This window comes from Gambusia affinis, linkage group LG15 (assembly GCF_019740435.1).
Source record: "Gambusia affinis linkage group LG15, SWU_Gaff_1.0, whole genome shotgun sequence".
Taxonomy (NCBI): domain Eukaryota; kingdom Metazoa; phylum Chordata; class Actinopteri; order Cyprinodontiformes; family Poeciliidae; genus Gambusia; species Gambusia affinis.
Window position 1 is genome coordinate 16539161 of NC_057882.1, and position 20263 is coordinate 16559423.

The 20263-nt window shown below is 40.2% G+C and overlaps 1 protein-coding gene across 1 annotated transcript; it reads right to left on the bottom strand.

The window, feature by feature from the left end:
* Positions 1-15: 15 nt before the first annotated feature.
* Positions 16-20263, bottom strand: dhrs11a (dehydrogenase/reductase 11a). Its single transcript, XM_044141380.1, has 7 exons — positions 19812-20263; positions 4465-4674; positions 2500-2594; positions 1382-1511; positions 1127-1219; positions 970-1035; positions 16-878 (listed from the first exon to the last, which is right to left on the bottom strand). The coding sequence occupies exons 1-7, from the start codon at positions 19941-19943 to the stop codon at positions 837-839; spliced, it is 768 nt and encodes a 255-aa protein (XP_043997315.1). The 5' UTR covers positions 19944-20263; the 3' UTR covers positions 16-836.

Below are 20263 nucleotides of genomic sequence, written 5' to 3' on the forward strand. Positions count from 1 at the left end.
TACACAACGCACAAATACCATGAGAGGAACAGTAGCTATTTATTTTGTTTAAGTACATGAGAAAATTCCAAAAGAAAGATAACATGTTGCACAGCTAGTTTCCTTTTCTGAACTCCATAGTGCAGAACAGACTCTTCACAGGCAAATAGGTGGACAGTATTCAAACCCAGTGTGCGTAAAACAACAGACATGTCTCCCTAAATGCACCCTGATCATTTGTAAAGTCACCAGATCCAAAACCAGGGCAACTGAATGTGTTTGTGAGATGAGTTAATAACAGAGTGGGATGTACAAACTGTTTCTGGTTACTCACAGTAGGTATGACATAGCATTGTCTAGGATTAGTTTGTGTAAGACCACCGCTATATCTGCAATTAGACGTCAGAGTATTTATTTAAAAAAAAAAAGAAAAAGAAAGTTTTTCTATAAACAGCAATTATTTCAATTAAATTTCCAAAAGATATGTCATGTAACCTACAAAAACAAAACGAAACAAAATGTGCAATCAATGACGTATTCCCTCTGAGGTGACAGCCGTGCAGATGACCACACAGCGCAGCAGCAACTCTGTCCCAATTTGTTCCTACTTCACTTTAAAGTCGGCTCAGCTCAGGACTGAGACCAGCAGCTGACAACGATGCTGTTCAGTAGTATTTTTATTTTTTTGTAGTGGTTTACAGAGTCCATGCACGTTATTCCTGGCACAGCCTCTTTAAGGCTCCAGCTCTTCTTGGTTCAGCTCCTATATACCCCACACACCTCCCTCCCTTCTTTCCCTCCCACATGGCCAGCAGAGGCCGCTAAGGAGTCATGGTGGCTGCCTTCCAGTGTCACTGCTATAATACCTGCTCCACTGGTCTCATCTGCACATCTCCAATCTGACAGAAGAAAAAGGAAAAAAGAAAAAAATGGAGAAATTAACTTTACCACTTCCAGATCAAAATATGAACAAATGACAGAGAAACATACCTGAACATGAGGAGGGGTACCGAGGACAAACGTGACTGCACTGGCTACATCCTCTGCTTTCAAGCACTAAAAAAGAAAAATAGAGAAGCATCCCTGTTGCAACAATAGATGACATTACCAAGTCAAAGTGTTGCGAGAAACATACACAAACGCTTACCTTTATACTCTCATAGACAGCTGCTGCTTTCTCTGGATCACTGTTGTGATGTCGGAAGGCAAACTCGGTCTCCACTATGCCAGGAGATATACACTGCAGGGACAGATAAAACATTACTGCTCAAGGTTCACTCCTCTTTCTACTCCACCCAGGCTGCCTACAGTGAGAGTTATGATCTTCATTTGATACTAACGGCGACCCCCCCTCCCCCTTTTGCCCCCCATCTTAGTGGCGTTGTGATGGCCGCTCACTCACCGTGGCTTTTATGTGTGTCTTTTTTTCCCGGAGCTCTTGCCGTATCCCCTCGGTCAGCGCAGTCACAGCGTATTTAGTGGCACAGTAGAAATGCTCATCGGCACTCGGTATAAGTCGGTGGCCGCCCATGCTTTAACAGGTCGAAAGAGAGAGAGAGAGAGAGAGAGAGAGAGAGAAAAGAAAGAAGAAACAGGTGAATAATGATATCTCACAGCTTCGCATAAGTTCAGGAACCAATTAGCCACATGAATAGCTAATATTTTAAAAGCAGCTCACTGCTCCGTATATCAACTTTAATTCAATAAAGACACTAAAAGAAGCTTAATCTTGAGATTAAATAAAGGTTTATTTATAAATAAAGGTACAAGCAGTGTTGTGCAAACCTTATTCCCCCCACATACATTGATTAGGACTTTGTCTCTAAAAACCTTGAGTTACTTTCTGAAACTCCGCCTTCAGGAAGTCATCACGACCTCGCTCCTCCATTATTAACCCTTTAACAATGTTTTTACCAGTGTTTTACTGAGAAGTTGCTTGTATAATGAGCTCAGCAGAGGCTCAGCTCCACCAAGTGTTCGCTAATTCCTGCTGGCTAGTCTACAGGAGCCGAGTGGTGAGGGCTGCTCTGTAATGCGGGAAGCTCTGAAGCCTGGATGCTGCAACTCTAAGGAGGAGTTGCATCTTGAAGGTGGAGCTTGGTCCACCCAGGCGTTTTGCACAGCTGAATGGTTGCCATGGGAGACTGGATTTGCATGAAGGAATCAAAGCAACACTCCTGGTATGTTTTTGATGAGGGAATAAAATTATAACATGATGTGAAGCTCAAAAATCTATTAGAGATAACACTGTCCCTTTAATCAATTAAATTATCTGGAGACTGCATTTTAGATTTGCTCAGGTTAACTTAATCTGGAATCAAAAGCTGGTTAACAAAGTAAAAACAAAACAAATCTATAAGGGGTCAAATACTTTTGCAAATCATTGTAAGAAGGGAACATTTTGAATTGATATCTGTCCCTCCCATTGATTTCTGCCAGACTTTACCTTTGTTATTCCATAGTTAAAAATCCACCATGAGCAAACTGTCCTTTTGTCCCCAGATTGAGTGAACAGCTTACCTGTTAATATTGATGATGTGGCCGTCATCCACGTCCCTCTCTTTCATTGATTTGTAAGCCTCGCGGGTGCAGATGGACAAGGCTAAGACGTTCACCTGCAGACAAAGTGAACACCTTCTTCAGCTACTTGTTCTAAACCTGCATGTGAAGTGGTGATGTAATGCATTGGTACGCAATATGCAATTAAAAGGACTAGATTTAACACAAACATGCTTTGATCAGATCTCTGGTTGTATGTCTGGGGTTGTTGTCCTGCTGGTGGTTGATCCTCCAGCAGGACAACATACATTTTCTTTCAGGATAATTTAGCTCAATCAATATTGCTGAGGAAAAGTCTCCCTTTTGGATGACGCCGCCACCGCCGCCATGTTTCAGGGGAAGGTGTGTTCATGCTGATGTACGGTTATACTTTGCATCTAGGCCAAAAAGGTCAATTTTGGTCTCAATTGACCTAAGGAAATGGTTCCTTATGTGAAATATTCAGTTTGACTTCTTGTAACTATCGAGAATATACATTTTTTTCAGATAAACTTTTCAGATTTTTATTAAGAAGATAATGGGGTTAGCACGCCCCACGCTTGGAGGCCTTAGTCCTCAACGCGGACGTCGCGGGTTCGACTCCCGGTCCCGATGACCCTTGCCGGATGTCTTCCTCCTTCCTGTCTGCCTACTGTCGCAAAAATACGAGCCACTAGCGCCGCAAAAACTCTTTGGAGAAAAAAATTGAAAAAAAAAAAAAAAAGAAGATAATAAAAAAATAGAACATTGTGTCAAACTTTCTTTTTCCTGGTTTATGTTCTTATGTTGGTCATTACATAAAATTAGGGGTGCACCAATTGCAGTTTTCTGGCCAATCACCGATATTTAAAAAGCCTGACCTGCCGATTCCATTGGTGATTTATTTTTGTCCGGAAATTTGCTAAATATTAGGGATGCACCAATATGAAAATATCAATATCAATATTCAATTTTACGGCGCCATTATGACTAATAATATTTCTTGTATACATCTTTAATTCACTGTTGTTTTAACACTTTGAAAAAAAACAAAAAAAAAACAGCCACACTGCTGATTTCACCACTGCTTCATTTAAATTACCCACAATCCCGTGCTGCGTCCCTGTCTTTGTCACATGACCAAACAAATACCACATGACCAACCTCATCCAGAAACAAATGGCAACAAAGTGGAAATAAATATTGGTTGTTCAATCCAAAAGAAGACCATGACTGATTTCACATGTTAGTTTCGGTCGACTGGCAATCACCCGATTTATCGGTGGACCCCGACTGTGGCTACGACGAGGTGTGAAAACTTTTCCAAGGCGCTGAAACATCCTCAGGCGACTCGTGTTGAGGTAATGGCCGCGGCGTTAAACCCTGTGAACCGGCTGCGCCTGTCCAGCTTCTGTCCTCTAAGCTTTTGTCCCACGGTGACACTGACTGACATCAGTTTATCGCCAGCGTGGTTGTAACATAGGGGGAGGTGATCAAACAAGGTCAGCGTACAGATTAAACACGAGCTAAAAATACACCACTGTACACATTCGTGCGGGCTGCCATGACAACAGATGGGAGAGCGTCACGAATGCTGGACCGCGGAGACAAAGAATTAGAGCCGGAGGGGGGTCTTCGGTGGTCAAGAGCTCGATGAATCAAATTGGCCAGGAGAAATAGTGGCGGCTTTCATTAGTTTGCCTCCGCTGTGGGAGAGCCAGTGAAGCTGCCTGTGTGTGTGTGTGTGTGTGTGTGTGGAGAGAAGCCGTGGGTGTCCACACGACGAGGCTTCAACTCCCGTTTCTTTCACAGCACAAAGTCTACAAACACAACTCTTTCGCTCACATTGGCTGAGCGTTTCGGCTCCTCCCCTCTCTGTCTGCCTGCTTAAGAACCAACATGAAAACGATTTCCGACTCTTCCGCTGCGGAAGCCGCATTTTCGGCTTCATCTCTTACGCTCACTTACATCAATCATGTTCCTCCAGCCCTCCGTTTTCCCGGACAGCAAGGGTTCATTGTGCGCCAGGCCGGCATTGTTGATGCACACATCCACCCCTTTGTGAAGCGTTTTGATGGCCGAGAACATGGACAGGATCTCCTCTTCGTTGGACAGGTCACATTTGTAAGGGATGAGTGTGCCGCTGTAGCCCGCGCTCTGACATTCGGCTGCCAGTTTCTGAAACACACAAGGTTTGGATTCAGGTTAAGCTCCGCGATCGAGGACAAGAAAACAAAGCGAAACAGGATCGAGGGAAGAGCTAGGAATGATTAACTTATGACGGCACGATAAAAACAAAAAGACGCCACACCCTTTTAGGCGCCGAGGAAACTGAGAGAGGATAAAAAGATAAAAACAAAAATCAACATCACACCAGCACCACATCAATAAACCTGATATCGCTTCTAATAAAACCCATTTTATTAGACCCAGAGTCATACTAACAGTTGAGTGAAACTCATTGGGGAGTATGACTAGGAAGCAGAAGGGGTCAGGCAGCTTTCCGTTTAGGTCACCATCACGGCGGACCGTGATAAAACCCGACGCAGATCCTCGAGCGAGGCGCAGGCATCTGGCGCTGCGAGTCGGTTCGACAGGAGGCAGCGTGGCTGACGAAGGTGGAGCTGCTGGTCCACAGAAATGATGTGCAGCGGCTCGCCAAACCGCCTGAATTGATCAATTCAGAAAAATAATCTCCAGGAAAAATTCTTACAGTCCATTTAGGCCTGTCACCACAACAAATTTTACTGGACGATAAAATGCCCCGGAATGATTGCGATAAAAGATCATTGTATCATTTTGAGACCATTTTCGACTAATAATTGTAATAATGGCAGATAAATGCAAGTCCATCCACTAACATAAAGATTAAAAAAAAAATCTTTAATTTCTAAAGAACACTTAACACTGTAGAACATTTTTTATATCCAAAATTAACAAACAATTAAAACAACTGCATTTAAGAAAGATTATCAAGTCTCTCTGACCAAAACTGCATTTAAAAAAAATAATTAATCAGAAAACAGAAAACAGGCAAACTAACTACTTTGCACCGGATGTCAAAAGTTTGCACTGTTTCTCAAAACAGCTGATATTCAACGACATTAAAAGAGGAGCATATCTGTAACAACTGTTATCCAAATGAAAATTATCATGCTCATTTCAACTTATCTTGCCATTAAGGGATTTATTGCTTATTGTACCATGTAAGTTGCAATAAGGATGGGTTTTTATAGAAAATCTAAAGCTGTGATATTTTCTTGATGTACATATGGTGCTCACAGGCCCTTTGTTCTTGGTGTAACTACACCCTTTGTTTTTAATGGTAACATGTTTGAATCGACAGATTGAGCATGTTGTAAAGATAGCTCTTGGCAATGGTTCTATATTGTAATAAATCAGAAAATGTTTCCAGTATGCTTTGAACTTTATAACATCTAATAATAAGATTAAATTGATAGCATGCTTACATGTGGCTTTGACTTTCTGTTAAACATTTGATCCAAGACTAATGTTTACTAATCTATTGCGCCGTTAGGGACATTTTTTTTTCCAATAGTGATCGTTAATAACTACAGTTACTTTATTCTTATAAAAATTCTGTATTTATAATCAGGACGGGACAGAATTAAAGAATCATTTCGGTTCCTTCAACAAAACGTGTGATGGTGTGTACATCCCATCTATCTCTTAGTGTGCACCAGTTTCCCTTCTTCCTGTAAGCTCTTTAACTCAGATTATCCACCGAGAAATCATTATCTGAACAAAGCTGTTAAAAGGTCAAAACACTGTAAATGGAGAGCCCGACATAAAGCGCTACGCATCAACTAGCGCTGGGTTGATGGGTGGTCGCCTCGCTCACTTCTACTTGTCATGTGCGACAACGGATGTGTTCAGCAGCAGAAAACGTCCAGAGAAGTTAAATATCCGAGTAGCGGTTAGAGAAAAGCTGGTAGCGACACGCGTCAGTGAATCCACGCAGGGACCGGCCCTCAGGCCGGACGCTGCCTGGTTGAGGAGCTCGGGTTTTATTGAGAGCGGAGGTTAAAGCGATGGGGAAGCGAGGCCAGACTTTTGTTGGAGAGGAAGATTTAGTTGTGTTACTGAGGCTGAAGAGGGAGCAGCAGAGCAAACAGGCTGTGATCAGAGTCCAACTTACAGGAAGTCTCAAGCTGCGAATCTCTGCGTGGTTGGGGATGTGGGTGTGTTCTGGCAATGGCTGCTCTGCTGTGGTCAGTACCAGCCACAGATATGCAACCAGGCCTGAAAGCTCAAACAGCAGAGAGCGTATGAATCCCAGGTGGCTGAATTTCACCATGAGATGTTGTAGTCATTTTTTAATTGTTAACACAGGATGATTTCAAACTCGATAGTACGGTAGACTCAGTTTGTTTGGGGACCAAAGTTAGAACATTTGTTACATTTCCTGTCTGGTGCGGTTAATTTGACACGCTGCACTGCGTCAAATTAACCAAACCCTTTGAAAAACCAGTTCCCCCCTTCACCTGTGGTGGCGCTGCACCAACAAACACTGAATGAAACGATATAAAAACCTCTCAAGAAGAAATGAGCGCAACTTCCTTCTACGTGAAATGTAAACAAAAACTGAGATTTTAGTTGGTGTAGGATTTTTTTTGGTAAAGGATCACGAGTCTTTGTTTGCTTGGCCTTCACATATTCATTTGAACCGCAACAGAGTCCGCTTCAACCGAACAATGACCTAGGTCTTTAGGCGGACCAGAGTTAGCTTTTTTTGGTCTGCATCAGAGTTTGATTGCGCATTTATTCTGCAATGAACAAACTGGACTTTCTGAGCAAACGAAATAGAATTTAATGAGTGAATTATAGCCAATGAACCCACAAAATCCAATTCATTGAAGCTTTTGGATGTGTAAAAGTTTCAGTGGTATGCAGGATATTTTTGCAAAACACTGAAATTAAATCCCTAGCCTGTAATCCCGGCAAGGTGAAGCGCATGTTCCACACCATCAAGTTCTGCATCATGACCATCAATCATTCGTCCTTCCAGGTTGGACAGGTGTCAATGGATGAACTAAACACCCTCTCTGAGTGGTGAAAAGAGATAAAAATAGGGATAACGAAGCGCTGCGAGACTGATCGATACCTCAAGGCAGCAGCGACGAGCACAGATAACTGAGAAATTAGATTTGACTCGGGATGGCTGAGTAGCTCTCTCGAACAAATGAGGGATTGTGTTATCAGACACAGTGTCTCCTCTTCGCTCCCTGCAAAGACGGGTGGGTGTCCAAAAGTGATTAAAATGGCAAAAAGAAAACATGTAGCCACTAGCCGCACAGCTACATAGGCAACAGTTCTTCCGTTCTGTTTCCAAAGACCACATTTTAAGCAAATGTGCCACATAAAACAATTATGCTGCCATATTACATCTTCATCCTCATTATGGAGGAAGGACGAGAGGAAGGGAGGGAGCGCTGATATCAAAAAGTGAACCAGAATGAGAGCATGAGAAAAAGAATAGAGACTAAGGACTTGTCCACATGTAGCCGATCTTTAGGAAAAAAACAAATATCTCTGCCACGACGCTATAAAAGATCATGTTTTACACACGGGATCGTTTTCGAAAAAGATTTAATTCACATGAACGCGCGCAACTACGTCCCGGAGCGTTGCTTTAAACATGCCAACACATAGGGGGCAGTGTAGCACAAAGCTAAAACCTGTCAGCCAATCAGATTGCTTCAAAACAACCTTGACTTCCTGTTAGGAATTAAACATGGTGCCAGAAGGTTCCTTGGTGTGTACAGATATACAAGTTGTACTAATTTTAAGTAGCATATTATAGGACTGTCTGCAACTAATGATTATTGTAGTAATCGATTAATCTATTGATTATTCTGATGATTAATATATAAAAAAATGGCACTTTTACATTTAACCACTTCAGCCTTTTTTATACATTTCAACAAATGTCATTGTTTTGAGTCTGTATACTCCAGTTAACGTCTAATCAATTACTAAATTAGTTGAGTATTTCAATCATTTCAGCCCTAGCACATTAGAATATAACGTTAATAGAACAAAAGACATCAATTGTGTCAAAGCAAGCATGTATTTATATACACTATTTGTAGCAGACTATAATGAGTGGAATCCTACATTTCCGTTTTAACATTTTCACACGCAAACACAAATATACAGTTTTCTCTAAGCTAGACTTTGGTCAGAGTTTTTATAAACAATCGGTGGATTTCAAACAGCATTTTTGTGTATACAGAAGGCCAAAACACAAATATGTACTGGTTTTCCAGATATTTGGCTACATGTGGACTAGGCCTAAAAGGTATAGCGCATAAAGACCAAGCAGTTTCCAGGCTGCTTTAGCTCTGAGACTGGACATATGAAAGCAGGAGAAGCTCAAAATAACACCAAACTAATCATAAAATCATCACTTATTTAAGCCTGAATTCCTCTAAACAAGTTTATTCACTGAAAATGTAGAGAAAATACTCATTTATTGACAGAGAGACACAATCAGGGAGGCTACGGGTGACACCAGGCTGTGTAATCAGAAAGGCAGGAGAGTGGATGGGACAGTTGTGCACTTATCTCTTTCCCAAACTGCAACACTAAGCTAAAAGGTCTAAAGGTTGAACAGGGTGGGTTTACGACACTCCCTTTAAGACTGTGCAATCATCCAAGGAGATAAGGGGAGTTGTTCACAATATCTGTTAGTAACTAAACTCCGTGATAAATCGGAGTTCCCTCCCATCAGTGGAGCAAAGTCAAAAGTCTAACAGACCTGTGAAACTGTGTGACTTTACATCAAAAGTAGCGGTTTTCATGAAGAACTTTTAGCTTAATGTTCAAATAAGAAAATAAAAAAAACTATTGCAGTCACATGTCACCAAAAATACAAGGGCACTTTACAGACAATCTGAGCACTCTGGAAAGAAAAAGGTGATCTGAAAAAGTAGCAATGATTTATGGTCAGTCCCTCTGTACTCTGAGATCCCTAAATGAAATCTAAAGGAACTGTTTTCAAAAGGCAACTCAAAGGTTAAGAGTAATATTTATCGTGAACAAATATTGTCTGGTCAAGAAGACCGAGGAACACAACAGATGGGTCATGGAGAAAGTTATGAAAAAGTTTAGAGTAAGATTAAGTCATAAAATAATGTCAAACATTTTGAACGTTTTACAGAATTGTGTCCAATCCATTCTCAGCTAAATGGAAACTGCAAAACTAATAAGACATGGCGTACCGTCCTTTTCCTTCTACTTTATGTTAGTCTTTCACATACTATCCTCATAAAACACACTGAAGTTTTAGATGTAATAGACAAAAAAACAGAACCCAAAATGAAGAGGCAGCATTCAGTATTTATGCTCCTCTAATCTGGAACAAACTTTCAGAAAACTAATAAACAAATTCCTTTAAAACAAAGCTAAAAACCACCTGCTTACATCTGCCTGTGATTCATAATAACTGGAACATTGATCAATATATTTGATGTATATTTATTTTCTTGGTGATACAAAATCTAATGTTTTTATTGCTTGTGTCATAATTAGCTAGCTTACATACTTTAGATCAACATTAGATTCTTTTTCTTCTTTTGTTCTTTCCTTTGGTTTGTTACTTTGTTCGTATTTCCTTTTAAACCCCGTAAAGCACTTTCTATTGCCTTGTTGCTGACAATGTGCTATATAAATAAAATTACCTTTACTATGTCTTTGTTGTTTCTGAAATGTGCTACGCAAATAAACTTGCCTTGACAAAAGCTGGTTGTGTTTATAGTACTACTATTTATATAAGTTTCAAGTTCCAGTTCTAACCTTCTGAAGCAAATACTCTCCTGCTACCAAACCGACAGTAATCCTGCAACACTACTCTCTCAAGCGATAGGCGGCCTGTGCTCCTCATTCATGCCATTCAATCGACAGACTCTGCAGCCTGGATACCAGAAGTGAGTCGCGGCACAGCGCATGCTGAGATGGGAGAAAACAAGGAAAACAGACCCAGGAGGACCCCATGGAGACAAAGTTGATCTGACACAGTCCAAACTGGAACGCCTTTCAAACGCGGCCAACTAAAGGGGGCTCAGTGTATTCAGCCTCAGAGCTTCTAGTAGATATAAAAAGCCTTCCAAAATCAGACAAACACTCGCTAACGACGACAATTTGGCTGCTGGTGCAGAGAAAAATAGCATCCATTTGCATTCATGTCTTGTTTCTCTGAACACTGAACTTGATGAACTCTACTGTCTCAGTATTTGTATATTTGTACAGTGACAGATATACATATACATCATATATGTATATATACATATATGATGTATATTTACATCATATATTGCATACATTATATATCATATTTCTGTTCATTTTCTGATCAAAATGAACAGAAACAGAAAATTTGTCCGATAGAATCTCCAATAATTTCACAGAACTTAACCTCTCATGATCAGCTAAGCAAGGCTGGTGGCATCTACTAACTAACTAACTCACTCACTCTTTGGTTACCTAGCAACACCCTGGTGAGTAACTTGCGCAGCAGTAGTTTCATGTTTTGCCACCGTGCCTCATAACTGCTTATAAATAAAAAACAAAGTGGAGTAAAGGGAGAAAATGAGTGAAACATGTCAAGAGTAAACTGTGGATAAGACAGGAAAGGTCACGCCACCAGTTTAGCAGTAATTCAGATATTTAAAACAAAAAATGAATCCTTAAATGAATCCTAAAGGTTTCCATTCACTCCTCTCGCTCCCTCACACATATTCGTTCCATTACAAGTGCTGACCTGCTCCTATAGTTGCACTGAACAAATTAACATTCCTGCAATATATTTCAGCCTCACACATCAGAGCAGCTTCTTGAAACATCGCACGTGCTGCTGGCATCTCACAAATCACATGACTGAGCGTGCAGCAACAGACAGGAAGTGTTTCCATATACGATTGCTGGAGGCTCAAAGAGAACATATCTGAGCGTAAATCTTGAAAAGAGAAAAAACAGTGGAGAGGCCATATGTGATTTAAAACAGCTCTCTATATACAATACTTAATTTTATTCATCAGGATATGAGAAATTATGCTTGTTTTGTTTTTTTGAATTGTGCTGATGCAACTGAAATGTCCCACAAGAGCCGAACCCATGGAAACAAAACGGATTATTCAGGTATATGTTGTTCTTCCAGTCGAAGCGGAAAATGTGCTGTCAGTGGGAAGGCTTTCTGCATGGGTGAAACTGACGAGGTGACGACACCGCAAGGTAACCTGACGAGTTCAGAAACATTGTCAGGTAAAAAAAAAACAAAAAAAAAAACAAAACAGCAGGAAAAAGCTGAAATTGTAACAAACTTTTTTTTTTTTTTTTACAAACTCAATATAGCCCTGTCACAATAACAAATTTTGTTGGAGTATAAATTGCCCCCTGTGGGTATTGCGGTAAACAAAAACACTGTCATTTTGAGACCATTTTCAACTAATAAAATGATAATAATAATGACATATTAAGCCAAATAAACCCTCTGAAACATAAAAAAAACTTAATTACTACAGAACATTCAACTATAGAACTGGAAAATTTGAAATATTATAAAGAAATAAAGAAAGCAACCTGAAACAGCAGCAATTAAATAGAATTATGATGCTGATGTAACCAAAATTACATTTAATTTAATAAATAAATAAGGCTTAAAGGTATGAAACAAAGGAAGTACAGCTGTCTCATTTGACCCACTTTCATTCCTCTCCAGCGGGACGTATTGGTCACCGTGACACTAGAAGACAGGCTGTCTAGACACAACCCACAGGAAATGACTGAGGCAGTGTATGTGTCTGAAAACGGAGATACTTAGTGTGCCACCTCAGATTCTGAAGCATGACTGAGCAGCTTCTCCTGCCTCCCTCAGAACGGGCGCAGAGTGGAGCCAGATCAGCCGAGGTCTCCCATCAAGCTTCTAACTCACCTGCCAAGAGCTTTCAGGCTTAAGTCAAGATTAACTCCAGGCAAAATAAGGATGCTTAGGCAGAGAAACCAGCGAGAGACCAAACGCCTGCAGAGCTGCAAAGAGGCCCAGAGTCACAAGTATGTTGAAATGAAGTGGGGAGGCATGAAAAAACTTGTAAAGATATTGTACTTTTCTGCATTTCTCCTCAAACAAATGTAGTCTCAAAAGAAAAAGAAAAAAATATTCTGCCTTGTTCTGTTTTTGTCAGGTGTCTCCTAAACATTTATGATTACCACAGGTCATTTGGATTGGTAAACATAATGGCGAAAGAAATTTTGGGGGAAAAAAATTGAGAAAAGATTGAGAAAAATTCTGAAACATTTTAGCTACAAAATGTTTCAATATGACATGTCTGAGTAAGAATGTGACTAATCCTGCATAGGCTGTGCTGCAGGTTTTAGGGCCGACAGGCTTCATTATGTCTCAGAACGTTTTAGTGGAAACATTGTGGGACTTTGAAATCAACTTCATGGAAAAGCTCAATGGAATCATGTGTGTGTTTTTTAAGTAATAAAATGAAAATGACTGCTAAATACTATTAATAATCAAATTTAGCCTTTCCAGTCTGCCCCGGTTTCTTCACTAACAAATTTAATGGCTTTCACTTAAATTCAGCGATTTCTCTATATATATTAAACATTTTGCTGCAGCTGTATAGAACCTCTTTACAGGAGAGATTTGATGAAAACACACAAAACGACAACAAAAACAATAAATAGAAATATTCAAAAAACTCTGGCCAGCTGCCTTGTGTCACCATTGGGATGCGAGCATGAAAGTTTCTTTAGAGAGGAAGATTTAATCTTGATTAAATACAAATCTAGAAGAAAACAGGTAGAAAAACTGACCATGTCGTGTTTTCATTGGTAACCAACTATAGAGCGAGTTGGACACATAAACGTCTGAGGTCAACAATCTTTACTATCCAGAGAGCAAATTCTGCTTGGCAAGTCCAAAATAATAATAAAATCACAACTTTTTAATTTCTTTTTTTTTTTGGGTGTATTTGTAACCAGGGTTTCCTCCAGTGTATTATAAGCCTGGTGGGCCACCAGGTTTTATTTGTGGCCCCACCAGGCTTAGTATTGCTTATTTATTTAAGGTTTTGTTATGTTTGAATGTTTTAAGACTTTACAGTTGGTGTTCAGATATTAAGCTTAAAATCTTTCAATAACACATAATTATCAAGTGATATTTTCAAATTTCCTTTCAACTTTAAACATTTTTTTAACTCAAAAACACGACGGGGTGCTGGATGAATGACTGAACTAGCGCCCAACCAACAGGCTTAGCAAATTTTCTGGGGGAAATTAATATTGTATTAAAAACAATTAATTGGTTAAATGAAAATAAGAAAAAAAAATCAGAAAAATGTGCCAATTTCCTTATCCGATTAATTTATTCTTTTGATTATTTTTGAAGTTTCCAAACAGAAATTACCTAGAAACGCACACAAAAAACACTGCCAAAAAAGTCATTTTCCTTTGCTTTATATTTAAAACCATATCTATTATAACTATCTAGCCAAAGTTATAATAGAGGCCCTTAAGAGCCACACACAGCAGGTTGAAGCTTTAAAGCCAACAAAGACTAGACAGAGAAATGTGCACTAACGAACAGAAAGATCATCTGATTTTCCGTATTCCCTTTCTGAGCTCGTCTTCTTTGGGAATGCTTTATGCCGAGTCATTCTGCATAATGACAAACAGACGCCCAGAATTATGCGTGCTAAATTTATTTAATCTCAAACTGCAGCAGTGACAGCTCTGATTCTTGGATCTTTAATTTTCATCAAAGCTTCAAATACCAGCTCTAAAAAAAGTTGCATCTTTACAGAGAGGGAAAAGTTATTTTTTACATTTGGTCTGGGTTAAAACAAACGTGCTCACCACTTCCATCTATTAACAAAACGCCGCTCTGTCCGTCGAAGAGCATCATCGTACGCCAAAAGGCACAAACTTCCTTCGGTTTGCCGTCATTTCGCGTGGCTCCTGAAAGCGTGCTCAGGCAGGGAAGCAAAGCGCTACATTCCACACCGAAGCACGACCGCCGGATTTGATTATGTGGCCGACTCCACCCTGCCTCCACCTTCGGCAGCTCCTCTCAAAGGCCTGGCCGATCTCCTCAACACGAGCCCTGACCTGCAGGTAAGTACTCGAAACTCAACAACAAACATTGTGATTATTTTAGATTAAAAGCAACACACAAAACCGCTTAAGGTGTTATTGAAAATCTGACGAGGCGTAAACATGCGAAAGTCTTCGGATTTGTGCAGGACAAAATGATCTATAACCCATTGAGTTTTTGGTTTTTTTGTTTTGTTTTTAGTGACACAAGAAAACATGAATTTTGGAAGTATTTTATAGGAAATTTAAGTGAAAAACCAAAAACAAAGTCTATCACTTTGTGGGCGTTTATTGTATCGTTTACCAAGACAAATTCATCTATACATTTCAGTTATCGATGTTAACTAAAAAAACAAAACATGTTCCCACGAGAACATCGTTCAATATCAGTGAGTTCCAAAAATATCATTAAATACAGTTAGTGTGTGCAGTTCAGTGATATAAATCACACTTTTATCCTGAAAAAGCCTATTTCTCCTGAGTGTTTTTCAAGAATATTTGTGTTGGTGGCCCTTTGAATGCTGTGCCATGCAGTCAACACCCTGCAAGACTATGCATTACCTAAAAAAAATACGTAAATATGTTTTTCTCTTCATCTTTGTTTTAATCCTTAATTGCTACCACCGCAAAAATATTGCAATAAAATCTTCCAAAATTGTAAAAACCTTTTGAACACCTGCATGGTAGAAGATAAAGGCTTGCACTTTGTAAGCGTTCACGTTCACATCCTCATAAGTGTGATTGCATTAGAGCTTCACAATGTGCTGGGTGAGCGGAAAAACGAGAGAACCATGTGGGCTATGTGGGAAGCGATGGTTTAAAAGGCCTGAGAAAGACTTGAGAGGGGATCTCATATGGCACGAGAATCAATATTCGTTTCCACAGCCAGGCTTATTTCTCCACTCCGGAGAGGATTTCGCAAGCGTTAATGAGAAGCCGAGTCTCCGCCGCCTTGGCTCCCGTCCTGTCCATTCCTGCGCGGAAGCCCATGGTGACCACACATCGCCCTCCAAAAAAAAAAAAAAACCCGCCCGACCGCTCTCTATTCTCACTGACAACAAAACAATGCTGCCGCCACGACTCTCCGATCCGCTTTTCTCGAGAGTCCTGTTTGTACAGAAAACAGACGACGGTGGAGCTCGGGGTTGCGTTTCTGATGCTCCCACCGTCGCTTCATCTGCTCTGTTGCTCAGAGGGAACTTTGAAGTCAGGAGGTTCGCTTCCCGAGGTGAAGGCAATAAAAGCCGGAGGGAGGAAGTTGGTGACAATTTGCTTGGTGATGCATTGGGTACATACGTTACCCGGCGAACAGCATGCCAGGTTTGGCACAACTCCAAGGAAAAGCTTTTAAAGCAGGATTAGCACATCACTGACTCAGTCCCACTCTTTGAACAGACACACTATAAAGAAAAAGTATTGAAAGTAAAACCATTCTATATTGTGATTTTGTTTTTTTCCCCTCCCTAAAATGAAGTCTGCTCAACCCATAAAGGAGTAAACTATGGAACTCTTACAAAAAGGAAGAACCAAGTACAGTAGAGCTTACATTTTTGACCTTGTTTAAGCCGACACAGGCTGTCACAGTTAACTATTGACAGGATGCGGCCATGTGACTGGAGTATGAATGGAGGGAGGATGGCTGTTGCACAATTCACACTCACTCTCAGCTGCTGTGGGTAAGGGTGTGTGTTTATAGTCAGGGTAGGAGGAAAGGTTTGCCGCGATAAAAACACACGATAGAAACATTGGATTTTTTTTCCGAAGCAATCTAAGTACGAAAATAAACAGAATCAACCCGATCAACACTTCAGCTACCTATTTAAGTTTAACATTATGATAAGCATACACAGTTTAAGGCTACTTTTCCAAAAAACTAAACTAAAATTTTAGTTAAATGATGTAGCTGCTTTAATTTAAAATAGATTTAAATACAATAGCTAGGCCAGAAAAGAATATGGGATGAAAACTCCTCAAATTTTGGTAATATTCTGTGCGTTTATTGCACAGGATAAAAGCACAGAATATTGCGTTTATTACTCTCTCCCCACTTCCGTTCTTCAACAAGGAGCACTAGGAGTTCAGAAAGTGGACTTTGCTGGGTTTCTCTGACATTTTCTTTAAAATCAAAGAACAGCATGATGGGAAATTTGAGCAGTTTTTGAAACCGTGAAGTCGTTCCTATATTTACTGCAAAGTGTAAAGGGCGAGGACGCAGAATCTGGTGGAGTTACATTTACAACATATCTGATTGTATTTTGAAGAAAAGGGAATGATGCAAACTAGCCATACTCCACTCCACACCTTATGTCACAACGTAGTATCACAGGAATCTACCCTGGAGGAGACAGGAAGGCTCGTAACCTGGTTACAAACAAGCTATCAAAAAGTAGCTTGTCGCATGAGAAGTTATCATCCAAAGGTTGAAAAAGCTTTTAAAAACATCACCAAAACAAAATGAAAAAATAAGTAGAGAAAAAGTCAATTAAGTGTATTACTTAACTAGTTTGGAGCGAATCAATTAGGTTACATAAAGCATAATTTCGTCAGATGTTGACGATACGCATTGCTGTAATAAGTAAGAAGTATGTGAGGTAAATGTTTGCCAAGTCAGAACTTATGTGGAAATGTGTTTCCCTCTCCCCTTCAGCGTCTCAACTCTTTTTGGAAAAATAATAATAATTAAAAAAATAAATCAAAAAAACTCCTCAAGCGAGCATAAAAACAATTTTTGCAAAACCGAGGAAGTTATTTCAAATTTTCCCACTACCGTCAACGACCTTTTTTAATGCGATAAATCAAAATGCGCATACAGAAAAACATTAACGGAAACACGGCTAATGGCAGGTGCAGCAGGGTTTTAAAAAGCTACAGGTACCGCTGCTTCCCCCCCCCCCTCTTCTACTTGTTACTGCACACTGCCGGTCAGCAGTCATTTTTCCCCATGCTCCCACAAAACACCAACTTAATGGTGCGGTTAAATCTCTGGTCTGCTAATTGCATTACATAAAGTTACCACGACTTCTTCAGAAAACAATCTGGCCGGCAAAGTGCTTGAGAAGCATTTGTGGTTCTGCTGTGTTTTTACTCCAGTTTACTGAGCTTCTGAGCTCGTGCTGATCGTCTGTGCAGCTAGATGAAGCTATTGCATTCAAATCCAACTGTGATCAGGGTTTCCCTGGTTCTATTATGCGCCTGGTGGGCCACCAGGCTTTACTTGTGCCCCCACCAGGCTAAACAATGTTTGTATACTTTAGTTTTTTTTAATGATTCCCATTTTTAAAGAAATTATAGCTGATGATATTTCCAAATTTCCTGTCAACTTTAAACATTTTTTAACTCAAAAACCCAGCAAATCGCTAGATGACTGCCCTACTGCCCTGAGCACCAGGCTTAACAAGTTTTCCGGGGGAAACCCTGTCGATAACAGCATTCCTCCCAATAGGGGTATAAAGGTAAGCATTTAAAAAGTCCTTGAATCAATGAGGCGACACGGGCGAGGCCCAAATATTCGCAGAAAAGACAAGCAAGGCGCAGAACCTTCAGGCTTACGGTTAAGCAAGACTTAAAGGGGCAGGGCAGCAGAAACCTGTCTTGAAAGAGTCTTCTGTCCTCCAGCTGACACTGACAGAGTGATCCAACCTGATTTTATTATGCGGAACCTGAATATTGACTACAAATATCTTTTTTCAAGTTTATAATACCAACAAATCAACTGTGATCTTTATACACAAATGTGTCGGTCAGAAATGAAACTAATTTGGCCATATAGTTTACCAATAAAAAGAAATCTAGGCATGGATTAAATATTAGCCATTGCAATTATTTTAGTCAGGCATATTAGTTAGTACAAGTGTGTATCGTTAGAACACCTTTTTTGGTAACAAATCCTACCTGAAAATGTTGGTTATAATTGAACAGAAAATGTTAATTCAGTCAGAGAACATTAAGCCGGATTAAAAAAAAAAAAAAAAAAGCTAATTAGAGTTGTATTATGAATACATATCCATATAATAAAAGTTCAAAACTGTAAGAATTTCAATTCTAGCCCAACAATAGTTTCATAGAGTTGCTGTTGCTAGTGATTTCAGCCGTAAATGGTTTACATACCATCTTAGAAAGGATTTTAAAAGTATACAATATTATTTCAGTGATGTCTCTGCTTTAATCGCATACCTCTGTTTTGTTTTCCTTTCTTTCTAAAATGGAACAACTTCATGAAAGAAACAGCAAAGGTTCTTACAAGTCATGATTCGCCTGCAAAAGACTCAGTTGTGATAAACTGGATCAACTTCAGACGTAAAACTTGCTGGCGTGCACTAATGGCAGTGTCTGTGAAACTGTATCCTTGAGATTTATTTGGTATTGATTCATCTGAGCTTGTCATTCTTAAATGTATATTTAGGGAGATGGTTCTGGATTGAGACATGTTAAATGAACGCCTTATTTACATCAATCATTCTTCATGAATGATTGACCCTTGATTGTGCAGATATGTATAAGATTAATAAAACAGAAGTTGCCAAATAGTGCCTGTTGTGTCTAAAGTGTGCCATTATTTGACAAACTCGATCTATTTGAGTGATTAAATGAATCAACTTGAATAGAATGATCTTGAAACAAAAATTACAATTTGACTCATTTTGTTCAGTGTGTACATTTCAGTAAAATGTAGGAACTTAGTTGTTGCTGCTAACTCTTGATTTCTAGCAACTGAAGGGAAGACACTGAGATTAGAGGTGATTATATGGATGGGGCGGGCAGCTGTCAGTGATATGAATACAGACGGATTATTATTGCTCCCTCCGTGTAGAAATGTGCGACATACGCCATCATCACTATGTAGACAGAACTCTACAGGACATGAATTATCTCTGTCTCCCATGATTTAACTGTTAATATGTGAAATGGCATATGTAATTATAAACTAGCGGCTTTATTTATTTTTCATTACTTTGCTAAACTTAACAGGGTATACTTCCAAACAAACCTACGGCGTCTGCTTCACCGCGTTTCACCACCTGGATAACGACTTTGTAACACGGGGGCTAAAGGTCTGTAGCTTCAACAGTAAAGCTAATGTTAGCTAGCCGTTAACGTTAGTTAGCAGGAATGTTGTTGCTCTGACAACACTCAATTTTTATTTCTTTCATTTTTTTTTTCTTCTTAATAACATTCCTCTAAACGACACCGCTTACCTCAATTTTGTCGACATTCCTGGCACAGCCGACAACCCGCATGCCCTGCTGGACCAGAGCCCGGGTTACAGCCGCTCCAATCCCCACCGAGGCTCCGGTCACCAGGGCCACTCTGCCTTTCCACCGCTCCATCTCCACCAGCGTCTTCACCGGGACCGTTTCTGACGCGAGCCTACAGCTCCCCGTGTTGCGCTTCTGCCAAGCCCTAAAATCAGGCTGCCGCGGTTGAGGATGTCGCGGGGGTTACGTACGGTATTCGAAATATGGGATGCACCCGTTCCAGAGTCCCGTATCAGTCTGCGCAGCATCCAGGACGGCGGCGGCAATAAGAGGTCGTAAAGATCGATCCATGCGCCTCTCGGACCGAAATACGAAGAGTCCGGCTGCGTTGAAATGTTCGACTCACTTCACCTCCCACTTTCATTTCGAGCCACCGCACTGGACTGGGAAGT

Excerpts from the sequence above, each read along its gene's own strand:
- dhrs11a (XM_044141380.1), bottom strand. The coding sequence starts at position 19,943 with ATGGAGCGGTGGAAAGGCAGAGTGGCCCTGGTGACCGGAGCCTCGGTG. Across the intron at positions 4,675-19,811 it reads GGAATGTCGACAAAATTGAG|AAACTGGCAGCCGAATGTCA; the intron begins GTAAGCGGTGTC and ends TGTGTGTTTCAG. Across the intron at positions 1,036-1,126 it reads CTGTCTATGAGAGTATAAAG|TGCTTGAAAGCAGAGGATGT; the intron begins GTAAGCGTTTGT and ends TTTCTTTTTTAG.